This window comes from Convolutriloba macropyga, chromosome 4, assembly GCF_964194025.1.
Source record: "Convolutriloba macropyga chromosome 4, txConMacr16.3, whole genome shotgun sequence".
NCBI classification, from domain to species: domain Eukaryota; kingdom Metazoa; phylum Xenacoelomorpha; order Acoela; family Convolutidae; genus Convolutriloba; species Convolutriloba macropyga.
The window spans coordinates 29241867-29264063 of NC_134471.1; the positions used below are offsets into that span (position 1 = coordinate 29241867).

At 36.9% G+C, this 22197-nt stretch overlaps 2 protein-coding genes across 3 annotated transcripts in view; both read left to right on the plus strand.

The window, feature by feature from the left end:
- The window catches only part of LOC142337592 (START domain-containing protein 10-like), a 308346-nt gene that overhangs the window by 100930 nt on the left and 185219 nt on the right, over positions 1-22197 (plus strand). The window lies entirely within an intron of this gene.
- LOC142338045 (uncharacterized) lies at positions 210-2138 on the plus strand. Its single transcript, XM_075387677.1, has one exon. The coding sequence runs from the start codon at positions 210-212 to the stop codon at positions 2136-2138; it is 1929 nt and encodes a 642-aa protein (XP_075243792.1).

Sequence of the window (22197 nt, forward strand, 5' to 3'; positions counted from 1 at the left end):
AATGGATGGAAGACTTCGAGAATATGCCTTCAATTCAAATCCCCAGATGTCTAGTTCCCAACGTCGATGGAACTCACGAGTTGCACACCTTCACAGACGCTTCACTTTCAGCAGTATCAGCAGTGGTGTGACTGAGGACAATCTCCGCTGACGGCTCAATAGCTACCCACTACGTCATCAGCAAGTCCAAGGTAGCACCAATCAAACAGATGAGCATTCCCAAATTGGAGCTCGAAGCAGCTACACTGGGAGCAGAACTAGCAGGCTTCTGTGAGACTGAGATGACAATAGATGTGAAGAGCAAAAAATTTTGGACCGACAGCACAGCAGTACTCAGTTGGATCAAATCAAAGGATCGACAGAAGATGTACATCGCAAATAGGCTCAACAAAATTGCTGAGAACTCAAACAAAGATGACTGGCGACACGCACCAGGAAAAATGAACCCGGCTGATCATGGTACCAGAGGTCTAGCTCCATGCGATCTTCAAAAATTCTGGATAACAGCACCTTCTTTCCTGATCAAACCTGAGAGCGAGTGGACATTCTCCGGTGACAAAACAGCTCAAACATACGCCACTCAAGTTGATGTCAAGACCAGTGAAAAACCGTTGGTAGATCCGAACAGATTTTCAAATTGGCCTCGACTCCTTGGCACAATTAGAACAGTGTTTCGAGCAGTGCGCGTACTGAAGAGGTTGATCAAACGCGAAGAACCTTGCAACTTGGACGACTTCGCGGCTGACGAAAACAAGGCTCGGAGCTTTCTCTTGAGGATATCTCAGTCCACACACTTCAAGGACACAGTTTCTCGACTTCAAAGTGGACTACCCCTAGACAAGAAGGACAAACTATTACCATACACACCCTTTCTGGATAGCGACGGACTACTTAGGGTTGAGGGACGATTTCAAAAATCTGGATTGCCTTTTCAGAGCAAACATCCGGTGATACTCCACAGCAAGTGCAGAGTTGCCAAACTGCTTATTGAGAAAGCACATCACGACTGCGGGCATCATGGAATTGAACATGTTCGTGCACATATCCAAGCAACGTTCATGATAGTTGGAATCCGCAGAGCTCTAAGAACTTTAGGGAATTACTGCTTCATCTGCAGACGCTGGCGAGCAGACAATGTCAGACCGAAGATGGCTCCTCTACCAAAATTTCGCTTTCCGGAGCACTCCAAACTCTACCCATTTGTGAATACTGGAATGGACATGTTCGGTCCCTTTCACATTGAAAAATCCAGAACCCAGACAGAACTCAATTATGTCTGCATGTTTACATGCTTGGTCACACGAGCAGTACACTTGGAAGTTTGTGAGGACCTCTCCACTGACTGTCTACTAATGGCTATTAGACGTTTTGTATCCAAACGAGGATACCCTGATGTCATTGTTTCGGACAATGGGAAAAACTTTGTTGGAGCTAACCAGGCCATGAAACTCAATTTTCAGGAAAACTACAAACCAGACAACAATTACATACGTCTCCAGCTGGCCCAACAGAACATCCAGTGGACGTTCAACCCACCTCTGGCACCGCACTTCGGAGGGGTTTGGGAACGACTTATCCAGTCGGCTAAACGAAGCCTACTTGTTGTCCTCGGAAGCCGCCGACTAAACTTTTCAGTCTTCCATACAGTCGTAGCGGAGGCAGAAGGAATTCTTAATTCACGCCCACTGACGCATGTTGGGAGCACTTTGACTGACGAGGAACCATTAACACCGAATCATTTCCTGATGAGAAGACGCCACTTCTGCCTAAAACCTCTGGCAAACAACAGAACCCGGATTTCAATTAAAGACTTCAAGGAGTCACAGACCCTTTTGGACCACTATTGGTCTCGTCTTCTCAAAGAATTTGTACCGGAACTTAACAGACGGACAAAATGGCAGCAGGCCAACTCTGAGCTCAAGGAAGACGATGTTGTTTGGCTCTACAAAGATTTTACACCCCGTGGAATTTGGCCCATTGGTCGGAGCGTCAAAGCACATGTGAGTAGAGATGGAGTGGCAAGAAGCTTCGACATCAAGACCAGTACTGGCATGGTGCAACGTCCCGCAGTGAGATTGGGCAAGGTGTTTGAAACTGACAATGATTCTTCTTCTTCGTTGGCCGTGGAGGGTGATTGAATACTCCTTCAATCATGTCAAATTGATGCAAAAAAATCACTTAAGCGGAAACTTTTGAGGCAGTAAATTTGAATTTCTGATGTCAATTATTTTGTTCTTTTCTGATAAATTTATTTGCTAAGTTTTGTTGTTGCTTGCCGGAGTGTAAACGGTCCGTAACCGTTTAGCCCCCCCCCAATCCTTCCCCTTGTTATTTAGTTCAAATTTATTGAGTTCATATTCATAATTGCTGTAAAAGTCATATCTTTAACTTTGATTTTTCTTGACTTTCAATGCCAAACCTTTTTATTCATTATCATACATGAGTTTCATCGTGCCACACTTAACTTTGATAGTAAATGCGGGTATAAACCACACCTTTGTAAGCTATTATTTAACAAGCATACAAGCTTATAGAAGAACATACAGCAAAATAAACTCTTGAAAACCAGTCGTTGTCTCTGAAAGCGGATCAGACTAAAGAAAAGGTAACATAAATCAATGTTTTACGAGTGGAAAGCAAAGGCATTTCCATTTTTATCTAGATTTATTTCATAATTCACGTTATTTTCTCATTTTAACATCAACTGTTTCCGTTTGAAAAAATTCATTTTGATGAAAAAACAGCAATTTTTCTAACACGTTTATATAGACAAACAACCATTTTCGAGTAATTAGAAAAAAATGTATAAAATTGGCGGTTCAGCCTGCAAAAAAATTCGTGCCAAAGAATAGAAAAACTGTCGATTCAATTCGAGGTATTTTAAAAGTTTTTAAGTCCTACAGATCGTGATACCAGGCATCCCTTCCAATTAAGCAAGCCAGCGTTGGAATAAAAGATCAGCTTATCAAATTCAGGCACCATATATTGGTTCTTTTTACCAATCCCCTCTTCTGATAGCATCGCCAAAAGGTCATAATTCTTATGAAGCCATCAGGTTCAGCCAGTTGAAGATTTAGGCAAAGTTGTTGGCAGAAAGTTGCTCTCAAATAAACTGATAGGAAATTATGAAGAATTGATAGCTGATGAATGACAATTTGTTAGACAACTTAGTGTTCCACAACAGAAAAACTCGTTTGTTATCTCTGGCTGTACCATATCACCATCAAGTGCTTGCTTATCCGTAGCCAACATTCCCGCTCAAGGGCTAGATTCATCACTGAATGTGTTTCGGGTTGCTCTTAAATACCGACGTGATCTTGAACCGTTTGCTAACAACAGAAAAATCCGTTTTCTAGATCTTGGACTCCATTTTTAATGGGCGATCAATTCTTGCTATGACTATGATGATTAGATCACGGTTATGATCATAAAAAAGACAATGTTATGACAACTGACTTCAGAGTCAGTTTGTCACGCATTTGTGCGCAGAAATGTACACCACTGGACAATATCTCGAGACTAGGCAAAAATTCATACTCAATGGAATCTGGCTCAACAAGCAGCATTGGACGTTACCATCATTTGTTGTCACACCCATTGGCAAATTTGACGAAGAATCGGGGTTATGCCATCTCGACTGCTGAAGATAGAAAGTATAAAAGGTACGGCCTGAAATAGCTTGAAGATAGAAATTCATTCAAATCTATGGCTTTAGATTTTTTTGGGACGTTTAGTAAGACCCTCATATGAGTCGTCATTCTGTTTCATAACAAAAACTTACACCAAGATGGGTTATCTGTAGCTTTCAGTGGGTTATTTCAATCAGTCTATGTTATGGTTCAGCAACGCTGAGTGTAAGAGTTGTAAGATTTGAGGCACGAATGAAATTCGGTTAAACTTTTGAATCTTACCCAATGAATGAGGAGCTAAAAAATCTATTTCTTTTTGTATGAGCCGCACATCTTTTGGAGCTAGAACATCAAAAACAACAACACAGAAGGTAGCAAGAGTAATCCCAGTGTTGATACGTAAGGAACTGGTAATAATAACTATTGAAAATATCAGCTATAATTTGAAGAAAAAACTCAATTACAATGTGGTTTCTATAAATGGTGCCAGCAGTAGGCATTTTGCCCATAAGTTCGTTTCAAATCGAAAAAAAAACAAATTAAGATTAATTTCAAATATTTTACAAGACTCAATAAATGTTTTGCATTATCTTTAAATGATGTAACAATTCTATCAAAAGTTTTACAAATTCTGCAATTGGATCGTCAAATATTTTTTCAAGTAATATAACAAAATTGAAAGTGGCCTTCAATTTAGTTGTTGTTGTTGCCAATTATCCTAAATGCAGGATATGAAAATATTAGTCATGCAAAACCGTATTTTAGAAATTTAAAAGCAATTTTTCTATTACATATCGGATTTATTCTTTTGGTTTCATAAATAGATGAGAAATAAGAGGAATGTTAAGCAAGTTTTCCATAAAACTTTTTCCATAAACATAGTCTCACAAATTAAGTTATAAAATCATTTCAGTTTTTGGAGAATTTTTGCCCTTAAGGTAAGACAAGAGCTTCAAATTGTCTGAATCCTCACTAGCTAATTATTTTGTTATTCTTGTCCTTGATTGAAAACCTAATAAACCTGATAATTTTCAGATTTTTTCTTTATTTCGTCTTTTTTTCCTGCAACGCCCGGACATTGCAGGAAAAAATAGTAGATATAACGAAAAAATTTGAAATTTTTTTAGGCCATTGCTAGTGGCTTTGTTATTATTCAATTTTTGCTGATTTACAAAGCAGAAATTTTAAATAAAATATTTAAATTTTTAAGTTGCTCGGAAAGTGCCGTCAAACACATAAATAAGCAAATAGCGAAGTTGCCATATAGGTAAATAATTACCAAATGATGACAAAATTTTCAACTTTCACAAAACCCTTTTGTAACTGAAAAATAACGGTAACTAAATCTGTTAACCGCATAAATTTAAGAATAGATCAGTTAAAAGCATATAATTATTCAAATATTCATTGTGGCACGTATTAAATTATTTCATTCAGTTTCAAATGTTCGCTTTACTGATTTTAACCAAGTATGACTTAGCAAAGTTGTTATTGGGTGGTTGCTAAAACTTGAAAAAGCGTTATTGGGTGGTTGCTGTTTTCATTTTAAGAACCAAAACAAAAAAAAAACAATTTAACTTGATTCCAAGTGCACTTTTGATTATACCTCTGCACCGTTATAAATTTATCTACCGTTTTCTGAGCACTTTTGAATGTTTCAACACAAAATAAATTTTTCTAAAACGAAAATTACTGTTTCCCTTGTCTTTTTCTTGTGCAAATATTTTGAGAAGAGGAGCAGTCAATTTATTTTTACATAACACAAAAACTTCGAATAGATGATAAACTAACTTTTTCCAATAGATATTTCATACCATGGGCAAGATAGGTCACAAGAATAATTCCTGCATTTTTATTGAAAGTGAAAAAACTTTTATTAAGTGTGGGAAAAATTCAAAGTTAAATGTTTCGAGAAAATGATCGAATATGATGACCTCTATATTACCAAAAATACTCAAAAACAGACTGATTGCTTTTAAACAGTTGTTAAAGATCACATCTTATAGCAAAATGACCAGAAATGGTCACTTTTTTATTGGTTTAATAAATATCAGAATTGATTATTTCATTATGGAAAACACGGTCATTTTCTGAAAAATTGTCAGCACAGAGATTCTTTAAAATAATGTCAGAACTGCCACTTCCTTACTTGAAAACTTTCATAAATAAAACCAAATATTTCATAACTATAATTCAATGAACCGATGAAAAGCGTCCTATCTCTATAAAATCAAAATTAAGGAATTATTCTTCAGAAAACTGCTCTTCCAGCTGTTTTTTTTCAAAAACTATCTCTTCTTCTGCTTAATTCGAGCAGAAAAAGTAGTTTATGAGACTTTGTTACATTTAAGGAACTCTCTAAAAAATTGTTTCCTCGAAGATATGTGTAAAGGTTCATTTCCTCTATAATACAGTAAAAAATTAGTGTCATTTCTTTTTTTAAATTCAAAAAAACTTTTAATTTCATAACAGCTGTTAAAAACGGCTTGTTCCATGAATAACGGGTGAAGAAGAAACTTTATTTAGAAGAAATCTTGAAAAACCTTTAATAATGAAAAAACGATCCATTACTAGCTAAAAGAAAATCAAAATTGGTCATATTTAGAGATCAATTTGTCAAAGAAGGAGTATTTTACTGAAAAAAAATTAAGAAAACTTTCCTTTCACAAAATCAAGGAAAGCACGGGGAATAAGTATTGTGCGATTGAAAATCAGGTTCCAACACGTCAAAAGTTAAACAATGCATAATAATCAGAAAAATAGAAAATGTGCCCTTTGTCATCGAAAAATTAGCCATCTTTCAATCCACTGCGCTATTAGTTCCTGAAAAGTGTCGCGTATAATTGGATTTTATATTAATGAACTGTTTAGGAAGAAATGCGCTGAAATTAGGTGAGAAATGCGTTGAAAATTCAGCACATTAATTACATGTTTTCAACCCTTTCACAGCGATTTTTTTAAGAAAGCGTTTATTGTTAAGGTAAGAGCACTTTGAGTGGTTCAATGTTCAGGAATCGGAGCCAAAAAGCGTTTAAGCCCAATAAAAATATTTAAGAAATGCACTGAAAGCTGAATGCATATTTTACAATGTTTCAACGCATTACAGCGCAGTTTTATTTAGGATTTTTGGGCTATAGTTTTTTAAAAATTAGAGCATTTTAGCTTACTACAGCGCATTCAAATGTTTTCTTTCATTTTTTTAGATCATTCAGCGCGTTTCTTGCAAAATAGTGCGCAACAATGGCGCTGACATCTCGACCCGGTTTCTTTGCAGTAAATGAGCCCAATTAAACGTAGTTTAAGGCTCTGAAAGACAAAAGGCAGCAAAATGTCTAAAAATTTGGAACTACATTCACTTAAGTTAATTCGCTGAAGAGCAACTTAATTTTTTTTGCAAATTAATTTTAAATGACTTTCCTATTTTATTTTAAATTTGATAAATATGATGAATTGTTAATATTTCTTGGGTATAGTCTGATAATTGGTTGCAAACCAAATCGTTAAACATAATTTGACGAATGGGAAATTAAATTTAAAGGCGTTGGAGGAAAGAAGAATATTAATTGTTGGAGATAAATATAATCTTTCAAAATTCGATTCTTTTGTAGTTCAAAAAAGTTTATAAGGTCTGCTATGAAGATTCAGAAGTAAATTAGAAGCATATGATCTAGGCGAAAGACAGCTACAGGCCAAGCACAATACTTTTATGTGAGAAACTGCTCGAAATTGTAGAAAAAATTCAGCTTTCATTTTTTCTTTAAGTAACAGAAATGACGTAATAAATAAGTAGACGGCACATCAGTTAACGATCTGTTCACTATCAAATCACGCTCAAAACATTGTTTAATCTGCAAAATTTTTATTGCAAAAAGTGCTAGTTAGAATCCTTTTTCTACGTGGTGTAGATTTAGTTAGGTTAAGAGAAGAAAAACTTAATATATCGTTCAAAATTTTTTAGATATTGTAATTCGATGTCCATTTCCAAAATGATGGAGCCATAATGAACACCGTGTTTCCTTTTTGAATATCATTACCTACTCTATGTGCTTTTGAAGCTCAGTAGAGGTCAGAGAGAGAGAGAGAGAGAGAGAGAGAGAGAGAGTGAGAAAGAGAGGGATGGAGAGAAAGAGAGAGAGAGAAGGAGAGAAAAAGAGAGAGAAAGAGGGAGAAATAGAGAGAAAGAGAGAGAAAGACAGAGAAAAAGAGAGAAAGAGAGAAAAAGAGAAATGGAGAGAACTCGCGCAATTCAAAATAAAATTAATTAATAATAAAGAGGCTCGGTAATGCGTGTTTGCACATAATGATCCCATCCCGCTTGTCCACAATTTTGTGCTTAATTCTCTACCAAATGAGGAAGAGACAGAAAAACTTCTCGCATATTAATTAAAAATAATTGGTTTCTGAAAATAAACATTACTTCCAACTCAAATCACTTAGAAAGTTAAATAATGCCACATTAGTGGGCCCATAAGACCTGCCATCATTAAGACTAGGAGACAACACAAACAAAAAAATTAAAATAACAACAACAAAAATTAACAATCAAAACTCAATTTCTATTTTAAAAAGTAGATGATAATAACAATGTCAAAATAGCGTCGAACATATTTTAAACTAAACAAAATAGTTTGTTAGCCTGCTTTTCACTAGAAAAATCATGGGACAATTCCATGATGAGTCTCAGTAACAAGTAGAAAAAAATGATCAGAAATGACAAAGTTAAAAAATATACGTTTGTTTTTTAAAAAAAAAAAACAAATAACTTCAGATAATGAAAAACATTAGATATCAAGTAATACCATAAATAGGTTTAAAAAAACTAAAAAAAACAAAAAGCTAAAAAAAATTTCAAATAGAGAAAATACTTCTTGTTTTTAAAAAAATTGATCGCAATATCATGAACATATTTAGCTATCAAAAAAATTGGGCCATAAAATCTTTCGCTTATCAAAAATAAACCGCTGAAGCGTGCAACTATCCAGAATTTATCTTAGAACTACAAAAAAACGACAAATGAAGAAAAACAAAATATTCCATTAAATTCTGCGAGAAGACTGTTTGAAACAGTTAAAACCATAATATATTAACTGAAAAACTGTTTCGTTGAATTATGTCTTCTATTAAACGCCAATAATGTGATATCTGACAAATCAATATTGTGACAAGACAAGAAAAAGAGCCCCAAAGACAGCCCCAAAAATGAGAGATATCTGACAAAAGTAAAAGAGCCCCAATAATGTGATATCTGACAAATCATTATTGTGACAAGACAAGAAAAAGAGCCCCAAAGACAAGAAATTATCCAAAAATGAAAAACAAATTTTGTAAAAATTGGCAACATCCAAGCACAAAAACTATTACCTAAAGCGCAAAACCGCAAAAACATCAAGTCTAAAAAGAATAGAAAAAATTTGGTACTGGTTTGTGTTGACCATCTTTTTTTGACCAAAAAACGAGAAAAACGGTTGCGAAGCTCAGAAATCCATTATTTATTTTGAAAATACGTAATTTAAAAAGTCATTACAACAATAAGTTTTCTACTAAAAATTAATTAGTTTTCCATTACAATCCATAAGAAGCCAATTGAACCTGTAATGGGTACACTCTAGTTTTTTTCTGAACTTGACGTACAAAAAAAGCAAAATTTCAAAAAGAAATGCGAAAATTGACTGATTACAATCCAACTTTTTTTTGGGCTTACTGCAATTACACCAAAACTAGAGTTGTTTATGGCGTTCGCCCGTTAGGAACACGTAAATTTTCTGATGATTATTGGTATGTTTAATTTGACTTCAAAAATAAATGATATTTTTTGAAAATCCTGCAGAGATTTTTTTTCAAGAACATTTAAAAGAAACAAACGAAAACACAAGTGAAACATGCCGCCTTTGGAGGAAGCGAAGTTTGTGTTAGCCGTCATAAAGTATGTTAATTGGGCAAAGTTAATTAAAAAGAACTAAAAACCTTATTTCGCTCCTTTTTCGTTGAAAAAAAGGCTAATTTTTGTAAAATTTAGCAACAACTTTATCCAAAATTTGGATCAAACATTTCAACAGCAATCTTTGACAGTAAAAGAGTTCAACCATAATGTTTTCTTTGTTTTTAGAGGTAAAGCCAACACTGCTTTCTAAAAAGATTTATCATATTTTTTGGCAAAATTAGCGAAACTTAAACCTCGATATCTCAATAGGAAAACGATTTTTTTTAATTCCATATACTACGCTGGATGGGCTTTCTAATGGTTCCCCTCACAACCATCTACAATGAATATATCGATGGGCCAAAATTGACTGAACAAAAGGAGCCCGTTTGGGTATATAGCTCCTCACCCCACTGAAGTGGGTCGGAAGAATAAGTAAACAAATGACATTAAGCATATAGAAGCTAATGGGAAAAATGATAAAAAAGCAGCATTTGGTTTGAAGTCTGGAGCACGATTAAACGAGCAAAATATATCAGTTTTAGGTAACGGCTCCACAAATTTTGCTATGCTCCGCTTAAAAATGTTCAGCTTCAATTTTTGCTCAATCTTCAGTCAAAGTTTAAGTTTACATTCACCACTAAGTTTTAATTTTAATGTTAAACAGTTGCATTATTTAGGATGTTTGTTTGAATTGAATTTTTCATTTTGTAAAAAATTCTAAATTCCTCTAATTCTCAAAAATTTTTATTTAATTTTAACAAATTCACAGCCAGAAGCTAGCCATAGGTCCTGTTGCAGTGAAGTATGAGCAAGTTGCGGTGAAGAATGAGCAAGTTTATAGTTTAACAACACTCACAAAAAAAACGAAATTTTACAATTTTTTTTACCTTTGAGTAACCCAAATTTTGATTCATTTCATCCTGCAAATAAAAAATACTGGTTATTGTTTCAAAAAGTATTTTGAGAGAAATCTCTTTCAGCGGTTTCATTATATCAACTTATTGCGGCTGAGCTTAACAACTCTGAAATCAAATTGAATAGCACTTCAAGGTCATTTCAAGCCTTAAGGCTAGAATAGCGTTACAAGCGAAATTTAATGCTACATTCTATTGAAGTCATACGGATTTGTTCATTTTATTCAAGATTTATATTTAGCAACTATTATTAGTACACAATCGTCATTCATGGAGTTAAACTACAACTCAAACTCGAACTACCTCAACCACCATCAAAACAATACTACGACTTAACAGTATTGCATCAGATTTGTTGCGATTGGATTGCGAATCAACCTGTTATTGATACAGAATATTCGACAAAATTCTACATGGTTAATAAATTTACCATGACATCAAATTTACTCTGAAAAGGTGATGTTATGGAAAAGTGTTCACATTCTGTCGACATTATTATCTACAACCAATCAACAGTTGAATTTGACATGTAAATCCACGTGACTAGCAGCATAAAAGGAATTTGAAAAACTACCGAAAATCAGTTGAAACTTGTTAATTTTGTCTTATTGAACTGACATACAGTGCGTATTGAAGCGCGCTTTCTTGAGCGGTAAATTACTTGTTATCGTGTCTTGTTTCTGTAGATCACATTAGTGATTGTACAAATTTAACTTTACTTTGTTTGTGAAAAGAGAATTAAATTTGATATTCTCAAAACTTCCTTTTTTAGGAACGAAGTTCCTAAGTAAGAGAAACTTTGCGCAAAGCATAAAGTCAGTTTCTCTTACTGGCTATAACGAAGCCTACTCTAGTTCAACATTGGTGTTATTGAAACCAATAGAGAGAATTGCTAACTTTGAATTTTGAAAAATATCATTATTATCAGATTTGCAACTGTTAAGAGAGCCCGTTTTACAACTGCTAACTGCAGCAGCCTGAAACTTTGCATAGTTATAGCCAAGTTAAATATCTACAATTTGAGAGAGCGGGAATTCCTATATTCGGTTTATAAATTGAGTTATTAACAAAAACTCAACAAAATTTGTTGAGTTTCTGAGAGAAACAAGTTTGTCATACAGCAAAGCTGAGCGATTAGTTATCAGGAGTAATAGGGCAACAAGTAATGCAACGGTAATCTACAGTATAGCGGATAATACAGGTCACAAAAGTTAACTGCAAAAACACAATATCCGGACAGATTTGAGACCGCTGAAACGAACTGGGCGGTGTAAAGTTTTCCTTGACTTTGATAGGAGAGCAGCCGTTATATTTGGTCCGCCGACCCGGAGAGTGGAAGGCAAACTGCTGTCCAATCTAATGAAGAGAGTGTCGAAGGCACCACCCAAAGAGAATCAAACGAATCAACAGCGCAACGCCAATGAGGCAGAGCGAAAGTTGCGAGTGAAAGTCACAAAACACGTTGAAGAATTGACCTAGTTTAAACGGAACAAGCAAAGCAAAAAGCAACCAAGCAATCCTAACACAATCAGCAGAGAGAAGCTTCAATCAACAGCTCAAAGGTACGACAAGAAGTTCCAAGATTTATTGGAAGAAGTCAACACCAAAACAGGGATTGGCTACAAAATAATTGAAGAATCAGATCGACTCAACAAACTAAAGGTCCTCTACCAACAGACTGTTCACCTTCTAGAGGAAGAAATACCCAAGCAACTGCAGCGTCGAAACAAGCTTGTGCCCTATCAAGCTAATTTCGTTGAAGAGCATCTGAAAGAAGCAAGGAAGCGCAAAGCAAGTTTGGACTATCATTGGCTTTCATATATAAGCAAAGGCACGCAACCAGCAATGAGTGCCAAGCAAAGCAACGCAACCCAAGCAGTGAACGACAAGGAGAGCAATAACAACTGCCAAGTGACAACCCAGTTGCTCAAACAGTGCAAAATGGAGCAACAGCAAGTGGCCAAGAGACCGAGAATGTTTCGGAAACATCTTCAGCAAAGCAAAGGCGCGAGGAAAGGATGAAGAAATTCGATATCGAATTCAAAACCAAGATGCGACTGGAACAGGCGCGGTTCGAGTGAAGGAGGCTAGAGTTGGAAATGCAAATGAAGGAACTGGAAACCAAGCACCAATTACTGGAGGAAGAGCGTGAGCTAGAGCGCAAAGTGAAGAGAACTGCATTAGAGAACGATGATGGTCGTTCCCAATCAACTGGTGCTCGAGACAAATCACCCTTCAACAGGACTTAAAGGAGAGAGATGTCTCAGCCTGGGCCAGCAGGATCGACAACCTTCTAACACCAGAACGATCAACAGCTCGTTTCGAAGTAACCCCTGAAGTGAACAGACATAGTCACTTCTCACGATATCGCAGTTCACGAGACCGATCCTCAAGTGTTGAAGACCGAGACGTTTTCCCCAGAGCTGGTCTATTACGATACAACACTGGCTATTCAGGTAGTAGTAGCCTACCAAAGCTGAAGTTGAACAACTTCGACGGGAACCCTCCCGAATGGCCGGAGTGGTCTAGTATGTTCATTGCTACAGTGGATCAACGACCAATACCAGACTCAGAGAAGATGAGCCATCTGAAGACCCTACTGACAGGCAAGGCAAGGTCAGCAATCTCTGGAATGGGCTCTTTTGGACAGTTCTATGGTGCTGCATGGAGTATTCTAGAGAGGAAATTTGGAAGGCCTCATGTGATCATTGATGCACAACTGGAGAGTCTCCGCAAAGCAAGTCAGGTGAAGCCTCGCGACTCAACAGGTCTGATCAGTTTCTCAGTTATTATTTCGAATTTTGTGAATGTGCTCAAAGAGTACAATCAGATTGGTGATCTGCAATCAAGCTCGACATTGTATATGGCAGTAGATAAACTACCCCAAGTTCTCAAAGAGAAGTGGTGGTTCCATGTTGATGATAAAGATGAAGACTGGCCTAATCTAATTATGTTTGAAATGTGGCTGTCTAGGATAGCCTTCGTGCACGAAGGGTTTTCAGTTTTCAAGAAAGAGCGAAGAGAAGAAGACCGAAGAAGCACAAATAGAGACAAACGGTTCTCGAAAACATCGAACTTCAGTGCAAGTTCCAACGTGAAAAAAAAGAAGCAAACGCAAAGTGATCACTGTCCGCAAAGGACATGCAATCAAAGATTGTAAAGTCGATGCGTGCGGCATCAATGGAAGCATCAAGAAGCACAACCGATTGCTACACTCAGATAACCAAATGGACGAGGGCAATCATGCAGTCAACGTAAGGGCAGCAACAATCAACCAGAGTAACGAAGTTACTAGCTTTCTTCAGATAGTTCCTGTCTCAATACAGAGCGGTGGCAACAGGCTGAACACATATGCTTTCCTCGATAGTGGATCAACGGTTTCATTCATCGATCAAAGTGTGCAAGAGAAGTTACGGGCCCCAGGCACCGGTGTGACGCTCAACATAGCTGGCATACACGGAACGAAGGATCTGAAGACAGAAAGGGTTCCTCTCAAAATAAAGGGACTACATTCAAAAGTGCATTCAATTGAAGCGTTTCGACACCCGCAATATCCTTGGGAAACACCAACTACAATTACAACAAGCTGAAGCAAAGCTTCAATCACTTGAGTGTTCTACCCAACAAAAGCTTCAACTTGATGGAAGTTGGCACCCTCCTTGGTCAAGATGCTTATAAGCTACAACGCCCATTGGACTATAAGATAGGAACACAAAGTGAATCTTTCGCCGTTCTAACAGAGCTAGGACGGGTAGTCAGTGGACCCTTGACGGGCAAAATAAGACAAAATGTTTGTCATTTCGCCTTCACTGAAGATGTGAACGTGGCAGAGAATATTCAAACCTGGTGGGAAATAGAAACCTATGCTTCCAAAATCAATGTCGTCAGTCAGTCAAAGAAGGAACTGCAGGCACAGAAGATGCTAGAGAGTACGACAAAGTTCACAGGCGAGCGGTACGAAGTGGTAATGCTGTGGAGTGAACCAGACCAAACCTACCGAACAACTACAGCTCAGCCCTGGGTCAGCTTTACTCACTAGAGCGAAGATTCCAAAGGGACCCAAACTTGAAGAGTTTGTATCAACAGTCAATAGATACAGATGTAGAAAAAGAATTCGTAAAGATATTGGACGAGTCCGAAGTGAAAGGCACCTTCGGGAAAGAATGGTATTTGCCACAACATCCAGTACTACACCCGAACAAGCCTGGCAAAGTAAGACGTGTTTGCAGTGCGGCATCAAAGTACAAAGACATATGCCTAAATGATAAGCTACTAGCAGGACCAGATCTGCTACATGGGTTGATTGGAACAATATTCAGATTCGGTGAAGGACCAATAGCCCTGACAGCTGACAGAGAATCGATGTTTCTACAAGTGCAAGTTCCCGAACAGAACAGAAGTTGCTTGAGGTTCTTATGACGTCCTATAACAAACGAACCTGCTCAGATATACGAATATCAGCGTCACGTATTTGGAGCTAAAATTTCTCCAACTTGTGCAAATTATGCTCTCAAGCGAGTGGGACTGGACAACGAAAAAGAGTATACAATTGCAGCAAAGGCAATAAAAAACAACTTCTACATGGACGATTTCATCAAGTCAGTTGAAACCCCGGAAGAAGCAATTGAAGTTTTCAACCAACTACAGCCTCTTCTCTCACAACAACGATTTGAATTGAAGAAGTGGATAAGTAACAACGATGCAGTTACCGAAGCAAACCCAGAAGACTTGAAGTCAATCCGCAATACGAAACAAGTCGAAGTGGAACCCAATACGGAGGGATCCTCAGTGCTAGGACTACAATGGACCGTTACTGATGACAGTCTTCTAGTATGCAGAGGTACAAACAAGGAAGTTGAAGCACCTATAACCCAGTGGAATATTCTATCACTGGTATCTTCAGTATTCGACCCGATCGGATTGTTTGCTCCGTTCAGTGTTCATATGAGACGACTTCTGAAAGGTATCTGGACTACGAATGGACAATATTGGGACAACGAAGTGGAGCCTAGTGAAGAAAAAGAATTCCTGAGATGGAAAGAACAACTTCCTATAGTGGCTGAAACAAGCATCGATGGAAGGTACTTCAACAAAGAGAGGGATAAAGTCGAACTTCATGTGTTTGCTGACGCATCTGAAGACACGATGTGTGCAGTAGCCTATCTACGTTCACAACCAAAGGAATACTCAGCTGACTTAACAGTTGTCATTGGAAAATGCAGAGTGGCACCTATAAGGCATCTTTCAATACCGCGATTGGAGTTGCAAGCGGCAGTCATGGCAGTGAGGTTGAAAGAACAGATTGTCAAGGAACATGAAATGCAGATAAATAGTTGCAGTTTTTGGTCAGACTCAACTACAGTTTTGCAGTGGATACACAGTTCCCATCGCAAGCAACAAGTGTTTGTGGCCAATCGAGTGGCTGAAATACTAGATACAACTGATGTGTCACTGTGGAAACTTGTGAGCGGTAGCAACAACCCAGCGGACATTGGCACCAGAGCAATCAACATTGAAGAACTCAAGAGAAGTGAGTGGCTCACTGGGCCGGCCTGGTTGAAACGACCAGAAAGCGAGTGGCCAGAGCAAGTGAACCTATTCTTTGCATCAGATGAAGAGAATTTACCCTCATCAGTCTTCATGATACAGGCTGAAGAAAAGAAAGCTGTTATTCAGTGGGAACGATTCAGTAATTTTAACAGAATAGTAAATACAGTGGCATACGTACAGCGATTATTGAACAAACGCAAACCAGCAACACTCATAGTCAACATTGAAGAAAGAGAAAAAGCAAAGGCAACAATCTTCAAGCTACTACAACAAGAACAGTTTGGTGAAGAGATGAAATCTCTGAAAGCTGAAAAAGAAATTCCAAAAGGCAGCAAAATTCTACAATTCTCAGTTTTCCTAGATGGAGACGGACTTATTCGAGCCAAAGGCAGAATAGGCAAAAGTCAATTGGACTTCAATGCAAAGCATCCAATTTTGCTACATTGGAAACATCATACGGTTGTATTATTCTTGCGAAACGAGCACAAGGACAATCAACACGAGGGCACCGAGCATGTAAGAAACATTGTTCAGCAGAAGATGTGGATCCTAGGCATACGAAACGCCTTACGATCAATCAAGAACAAGTGTGTTACCTGCAGAAAGGGCAGAGCGCAAACCATAGCACCAGTAATGGCAGATCTACCCGAAGAGCGGTTAGATGCTTCAACAGCCTTTACAAATGTTGGAGTGGACTACTTTGGCCCTTTCAATGAAGATTGGGCGCAGGAACGAAACGAATGTGTTGTCTGTTTACTTGTCTGACTATGAGAGCGGTGCACATAGAAGAGGTACCCAAGCTCGACACCGACAGTTGTCTCAATGCAATAATGAGATTTATTGCTGGAAGAGGCAAACCAAGTACAGTCATCAGTGACAACGGGACAAAAATTGCTGGAGCTGAAAGAGAGTTTGCAGAGTACGTTGCGGCATGGAACAAAGAAGGGATCGAAGAACATCTAATTCAACGAGGCATCAGATGGAAGTTCAACCCACCCGCAGCACCTCACTTTAGAGGAGTATGGGAACGGTTGGTGAGAAGTTGCAAGAAAGCAATTTACGCAGTGTTAGGGAACAGATCAGTCACCGAGGACGTTCTTTCAACTACGATGTGTGTGGTTGAGCAGACATTGAACGCAAGACCGTTGACTCAAGTCAGCTCAGATGTTAACGACTTAGAAGCATTTGACCGGCAACAAGAAGGTGTGTTTACCCTATCTACCATGCGCAGAAGATTTGGTGGATCATCGAAAGCTCTTTCGACAAACTCAAGCCTATGAAAATCTCATATGGGACAGACTTCGTAAAGAATAACTGCCAACTCTGAATAATCGGCAAAAATGGCGATCTACGGTGAACGAAACCCTTAAGGAAGGCGATCTCGTTTGGTTGATCAAAGAGAGCAATAAGCGCGGATATTACAATCTAGGTGGGGTTACGGAGACCATCAATGGGTCTGACGGTGTGATTCGATCGGCGATAGTTCGAACGAACGACGGAGTGTACAAGAGACCAGTAGTGAAGCTCGCCCCAGTACTACTTGGAAAATATGTTTTCGCGATGGAAAACAGGGCTGGCGATATTGCGGCTGAGCTTAACAACTCAGAAATCAAATTGAATAGCACTTCAAGGTCATTTCAAGCCTTAAAGCTAGAATAGCGTTACAAGCGAAATTTAATGCTAAATTCTATTGAAGTCATACGGATTTGTTCATTTTGTTCAACATTTATATTTACCAACTATTATTAGTACACAATCGTCATTCATGAAGTTAAACTATAACTCACACTCGAACTACCTCAACCACCACCAAAACAATACTACGACTTAACAGTATTGCATCAGATTTGTTGCGATTGGATTGCGAATCAACCTGTTATTGATACAGAATATTCGACAAAACTTCTACATGGTTAATAAATTTCACATGACATCAAATTTACTCTGAAAAGGTGATGTTATGGAAAAGTGTTCACATTCTGTCGACATTATTATCTACAACCAATCAACAGTTGAATTTGACATGAAAATCCACTTGACTAGCAGCATAAAAGGAATTTGAAAAACTACCAAAAATCAGTTGAAACTTGTTAATTTTGTCTTATTGAACTGACATACAGTGCGTATTGAAGCACGCTTTCTTGAGCGGTAAATTACTTGTTATCGTGTCTTGTTTCTGTAGATCACATTAGTGATTGTACAGTTTTAACTTTACTTTGTTTTTGAAAAGAGAATTAAATTTGATATTCTCAAAACTTCCTTTTTGAGGAACGAAGTTCCTAAGTAAGAGAAACTTTGCGCAAAGCATAAAGTCAGTTTCTCTTACTGGCTATAACGAAGCCTACTCTAGTTCAACATTGGTGTTATTGAAACCAATAGAGAGACTTGCTAACTTTGAATTTTGAAAAAAATTTTTTATTATCAGATTTGCAACTGTTAAGACAGCCCGTTCTACAACTGCTAACTGCAGCAGGTTGAAATTTGCATAGTTATAGCCAAGTTAAATGTCCACAATTTGTGAGAACGGGAATTCCTATATTCGGTTTATAAATTGAGTTATTAACAAAAATTCAACAAAATTTGATTGTTTCAATTTGAATTATTTTGTTATTCTGAGAGAAACAAGTTTGTCATACAGCAAAGCTGAGCGATTAGATATCAGGAGTAATAGAGCAACAAGTAATGCAACGGTAATCTACAGTATAGCGGATAATACAGTTCACAAAAGTTAACTGCAAAAACACAATATCCGGACAGGTTTGAGACCGCTGAAACGAACTGGGCGGTGTAAAGTTTTCCTTGACTTTGATAGGAGAGCAGCCGTTACACAAATTTTATGTTTTTCGTATAAATGTTTTAACATATGAAATCACGCTAGAAATCAATGTGCAAAAAGGTCGAAAACAAGCGTGAAAAATATGCAAAATTAAGGACTCTTTTGATTGTTTTGATTGTTCTTTTTCATGAGTATTGCAAAAGGTCATAATGTAAATACTTTTGGAAACTTTGAGTTATAAAAATCTGTTGAATAACATATTCAGTTTTTCAAGAGCTTTTTGATTTCACATCCCTTTTAGCTCTCCTCAAAACATATCAAACGAACACAATTGGCTCCACAATAGAAGACATGAAAGGTAAAGAAATCTTCTTCCGCCCCACAAATTTGAAGAATTGAAAGAAGTATCAAAAACAGCTACTTAAAAACTCAAAAACTCAATTAGGGCGTAACATCCAAAAAGTAACACTTTAACCTGTTTTGTGTTTTCCAATATCTATGTCAATCATTAGCGAGACTAACTTTTGATATTACAGTTCTAGCCCTCCAAATTTAATCGGGCTGTTAAAGATTTTATACCAGCCCTACTAATTTTTTTCAAACCATTTGCACGATATGTAATTCTGTGAAGAGATAAAATATATATCTTGAAAATCTAGTCAATCCTTGAGGAGACATTCAATTTTTCTTGATTTGTGACCCAAAGAGAGAACCAAAATTTACTGAAGATGGTATCTGTGTTAATTAATTCAAATCGTTCAAAAAATTTTAGACAATTTTTTTAAAAGCTCAACTTTTTTTGACAAAATACTTGAAAAAAATTTTAACAAAAAGCTATCAAAACTAACATCTCAACTAAAATGTTTATTGAAAAAATCTGCTAGATAAAATAATTTAGCTTAACTTAACTTAAAAGGCGATTCAGATTGAACAAAGCAGTTTTAGTATGTTTAAGATATCAATTCCAAATGTTTGAAAATATTTTGGCGGAAACAAATCAAAAATTTTGGAGCTGAAATGACAATTTTTTGGTATACGCTTATGATTACGGATTGCCTGGCAATAACTTTTTCTTTATGATATAAAATTTCTCGAATACAAATTACTTAAAATTTTTTAATCAAAAAGTGAACAAGAGTTACTTTTCAGATCATCTCTTGTATATGGAAAAAAATTCTACTAGATAAAAAATAATTTAACTTAACTTAACCTGGAAGGTGGTTCAGACTGAAAAAAAGCAGTTTTGATATTATTAAGATATCAATTCCAAATGTATAAAAATATTTCATGGCGGAAACAATTCAAAAATCTTTTCGCTGAAAAAAAATTTTTTTTGATATGTGCCGACGCTCTCCACATATTATGGATTGCTTTGATATTTCTTTGCTTTTTAAATGCATATACAATATTTTTTTATATCAATCTCTATGCTTTGTAACAGGTTTTCCCCAAAGAACAGATGCGCCCTCCGTAGCAAATTGTCTTGGGGGCAAATAGTTGCGAGTAATTGGAGATTATAGTTTCACTAACATCGCAGAAGTTTACTGACAGTTTCTGTTTCCATAAAGAAACTTCTTCTCATTTTCAATTTTAAGAGCATATCATCTTTTTGCTTGCAACTTGATTTATCACCAATATTTATGGCTGGCAGTTGATTTTTCCGATAATAGCCCAATTTGGCCCAATTTGTAATTACCAATTCTCCGTCTTTTGTGTTTACAATTTTCAGTAAATGCTTTAGCGACACTATCCCTTCCTTTTTATTGAGTTTGAATGCATATGTTAGGTCGACTGAAAATATTACTCATTTTAACAGAATCGGAGGAAAGTTGAACTTTTCAATCCCGGAGTTCAAGATATTTTCCGCCAGCAGCTTTTACGTGCAATAACGTGAGTTTCTTTCTCCTGGCTTTTCTTTAAATCTGCCGATATTAAGTTTTGATCATTTCAATGCCCGGAGAGCAGTGTAGGAATAAACTATAAGCAAATATAAACCTTCATTTCTTGCTTATGATGGCCAACGTTTTCAATAGGCTCGTCAATAACTATGTTGAATGCAGAAAGCATGACCTGCTTCTTTTATAAAAAAAGTTTGTTAATTTATTTTTTTTTCTATTTTTTTTGATGGGTTGCACATTTTTATGCGATTGCACTCTGCTCGCCGTTGTTGTTCTGATGCATGCGTGTTTGTATGAGTTAGCACGGTTACTTTGTGAGAGATTAAAAGACATAATACAAACGCGCAATTACTGGCAAAGTTAGAGATGCGAGATGAGATTCATGTTTTATGCTTAAGCAAAGGGTTTGGTATCTAAAGTCAGAAGAAATCATCCAACTTTGAATGTACAGCGAATGATAATTTGAACTAGACAAAATTGAACTATATTGGAATGGGTAAAGGTGTATCGATATGAACAGTTACGGACCTTTTACATGTTAGGTGTCCATTGAAATTCGGAAAACAGATTCCTCACCACACAAATTAGAATTACAAACATAAAACTTTTTTCTCTTTAAAATGGCATTGAGCTCTATTACAAATTTAATGACGCCGCTTCAACCAACAACCTATTTAAATTTAAATATCTAAACGCACCTATTTAAATTTACATATACCAAAATCTTGTGTCAACGTTTTTAGCTTTTTCTGACATATATTTCCAATATCGAGCAACCAGGGCTCTTGCCGTCAAAATTACGCTGTTTTTAAAGTCTGTAGAAGCGATTACGTTGCCTGATTTATTTTTCTATCAAGCTTTCTCGTAAACAGGTTCCATGTATTTGTACAGCCAGCAAAAGCAATTAGGAGAATCAAAATTACATGAACGAACATCTCCGGATCAACTGCGTACGATAATAGTTCCAGGGAAACATAACATTAGCATGCGTTGATGTCATATAACACTTTTTTGCATATCTGTGCAGTGCAAGTGGTTTTACAGACCTCTTTGCAGCATCAAAGGCTGCGCCTGCGGTGACTCAGCTCTATTCCTGCTCTTTTTGCAGCCCATATATACTTATTTGAATGATTAAAATTGTTAGGGTGATTCCAAATTTCACGGCTCCTTTCAACTTTAATGTCTTTTGTTCGGGTGGCCAGTTTTGTAGCTTTCCTCTCTGGCCCGTTTGTACACGCGGCAGGCACCGGGCCGAGCCGGGCTGAGCTATGGTCTGTATAGGCCTACCGGGGGTATCATCACCGCCATTATCATCAGTTGTGAATGAATGAATGTATACAAACAGAAGAACTGAGTACAATAATACTGCTTTCTTTCTGTGGCGGAGTGTAGTGTTATGTGGTGATTTGGAGGTATTTATTTCACGTGATATGACACGGCAGGATATGAAAAGATGAGATGAAATAAAATTAAAATCAACTTTCATCTTTCTCCCCTCTCCTTATTG

What these genes read in the sequence shown, in the direction of transcription:
- LOC142338045 (XM_075387677.1), top strand. Translation starts at nt 210, where the DNA reads ATGAGCATTCCCAAATTGGAGCTCGAAGCAGCTACACTGGGAGCAGAA.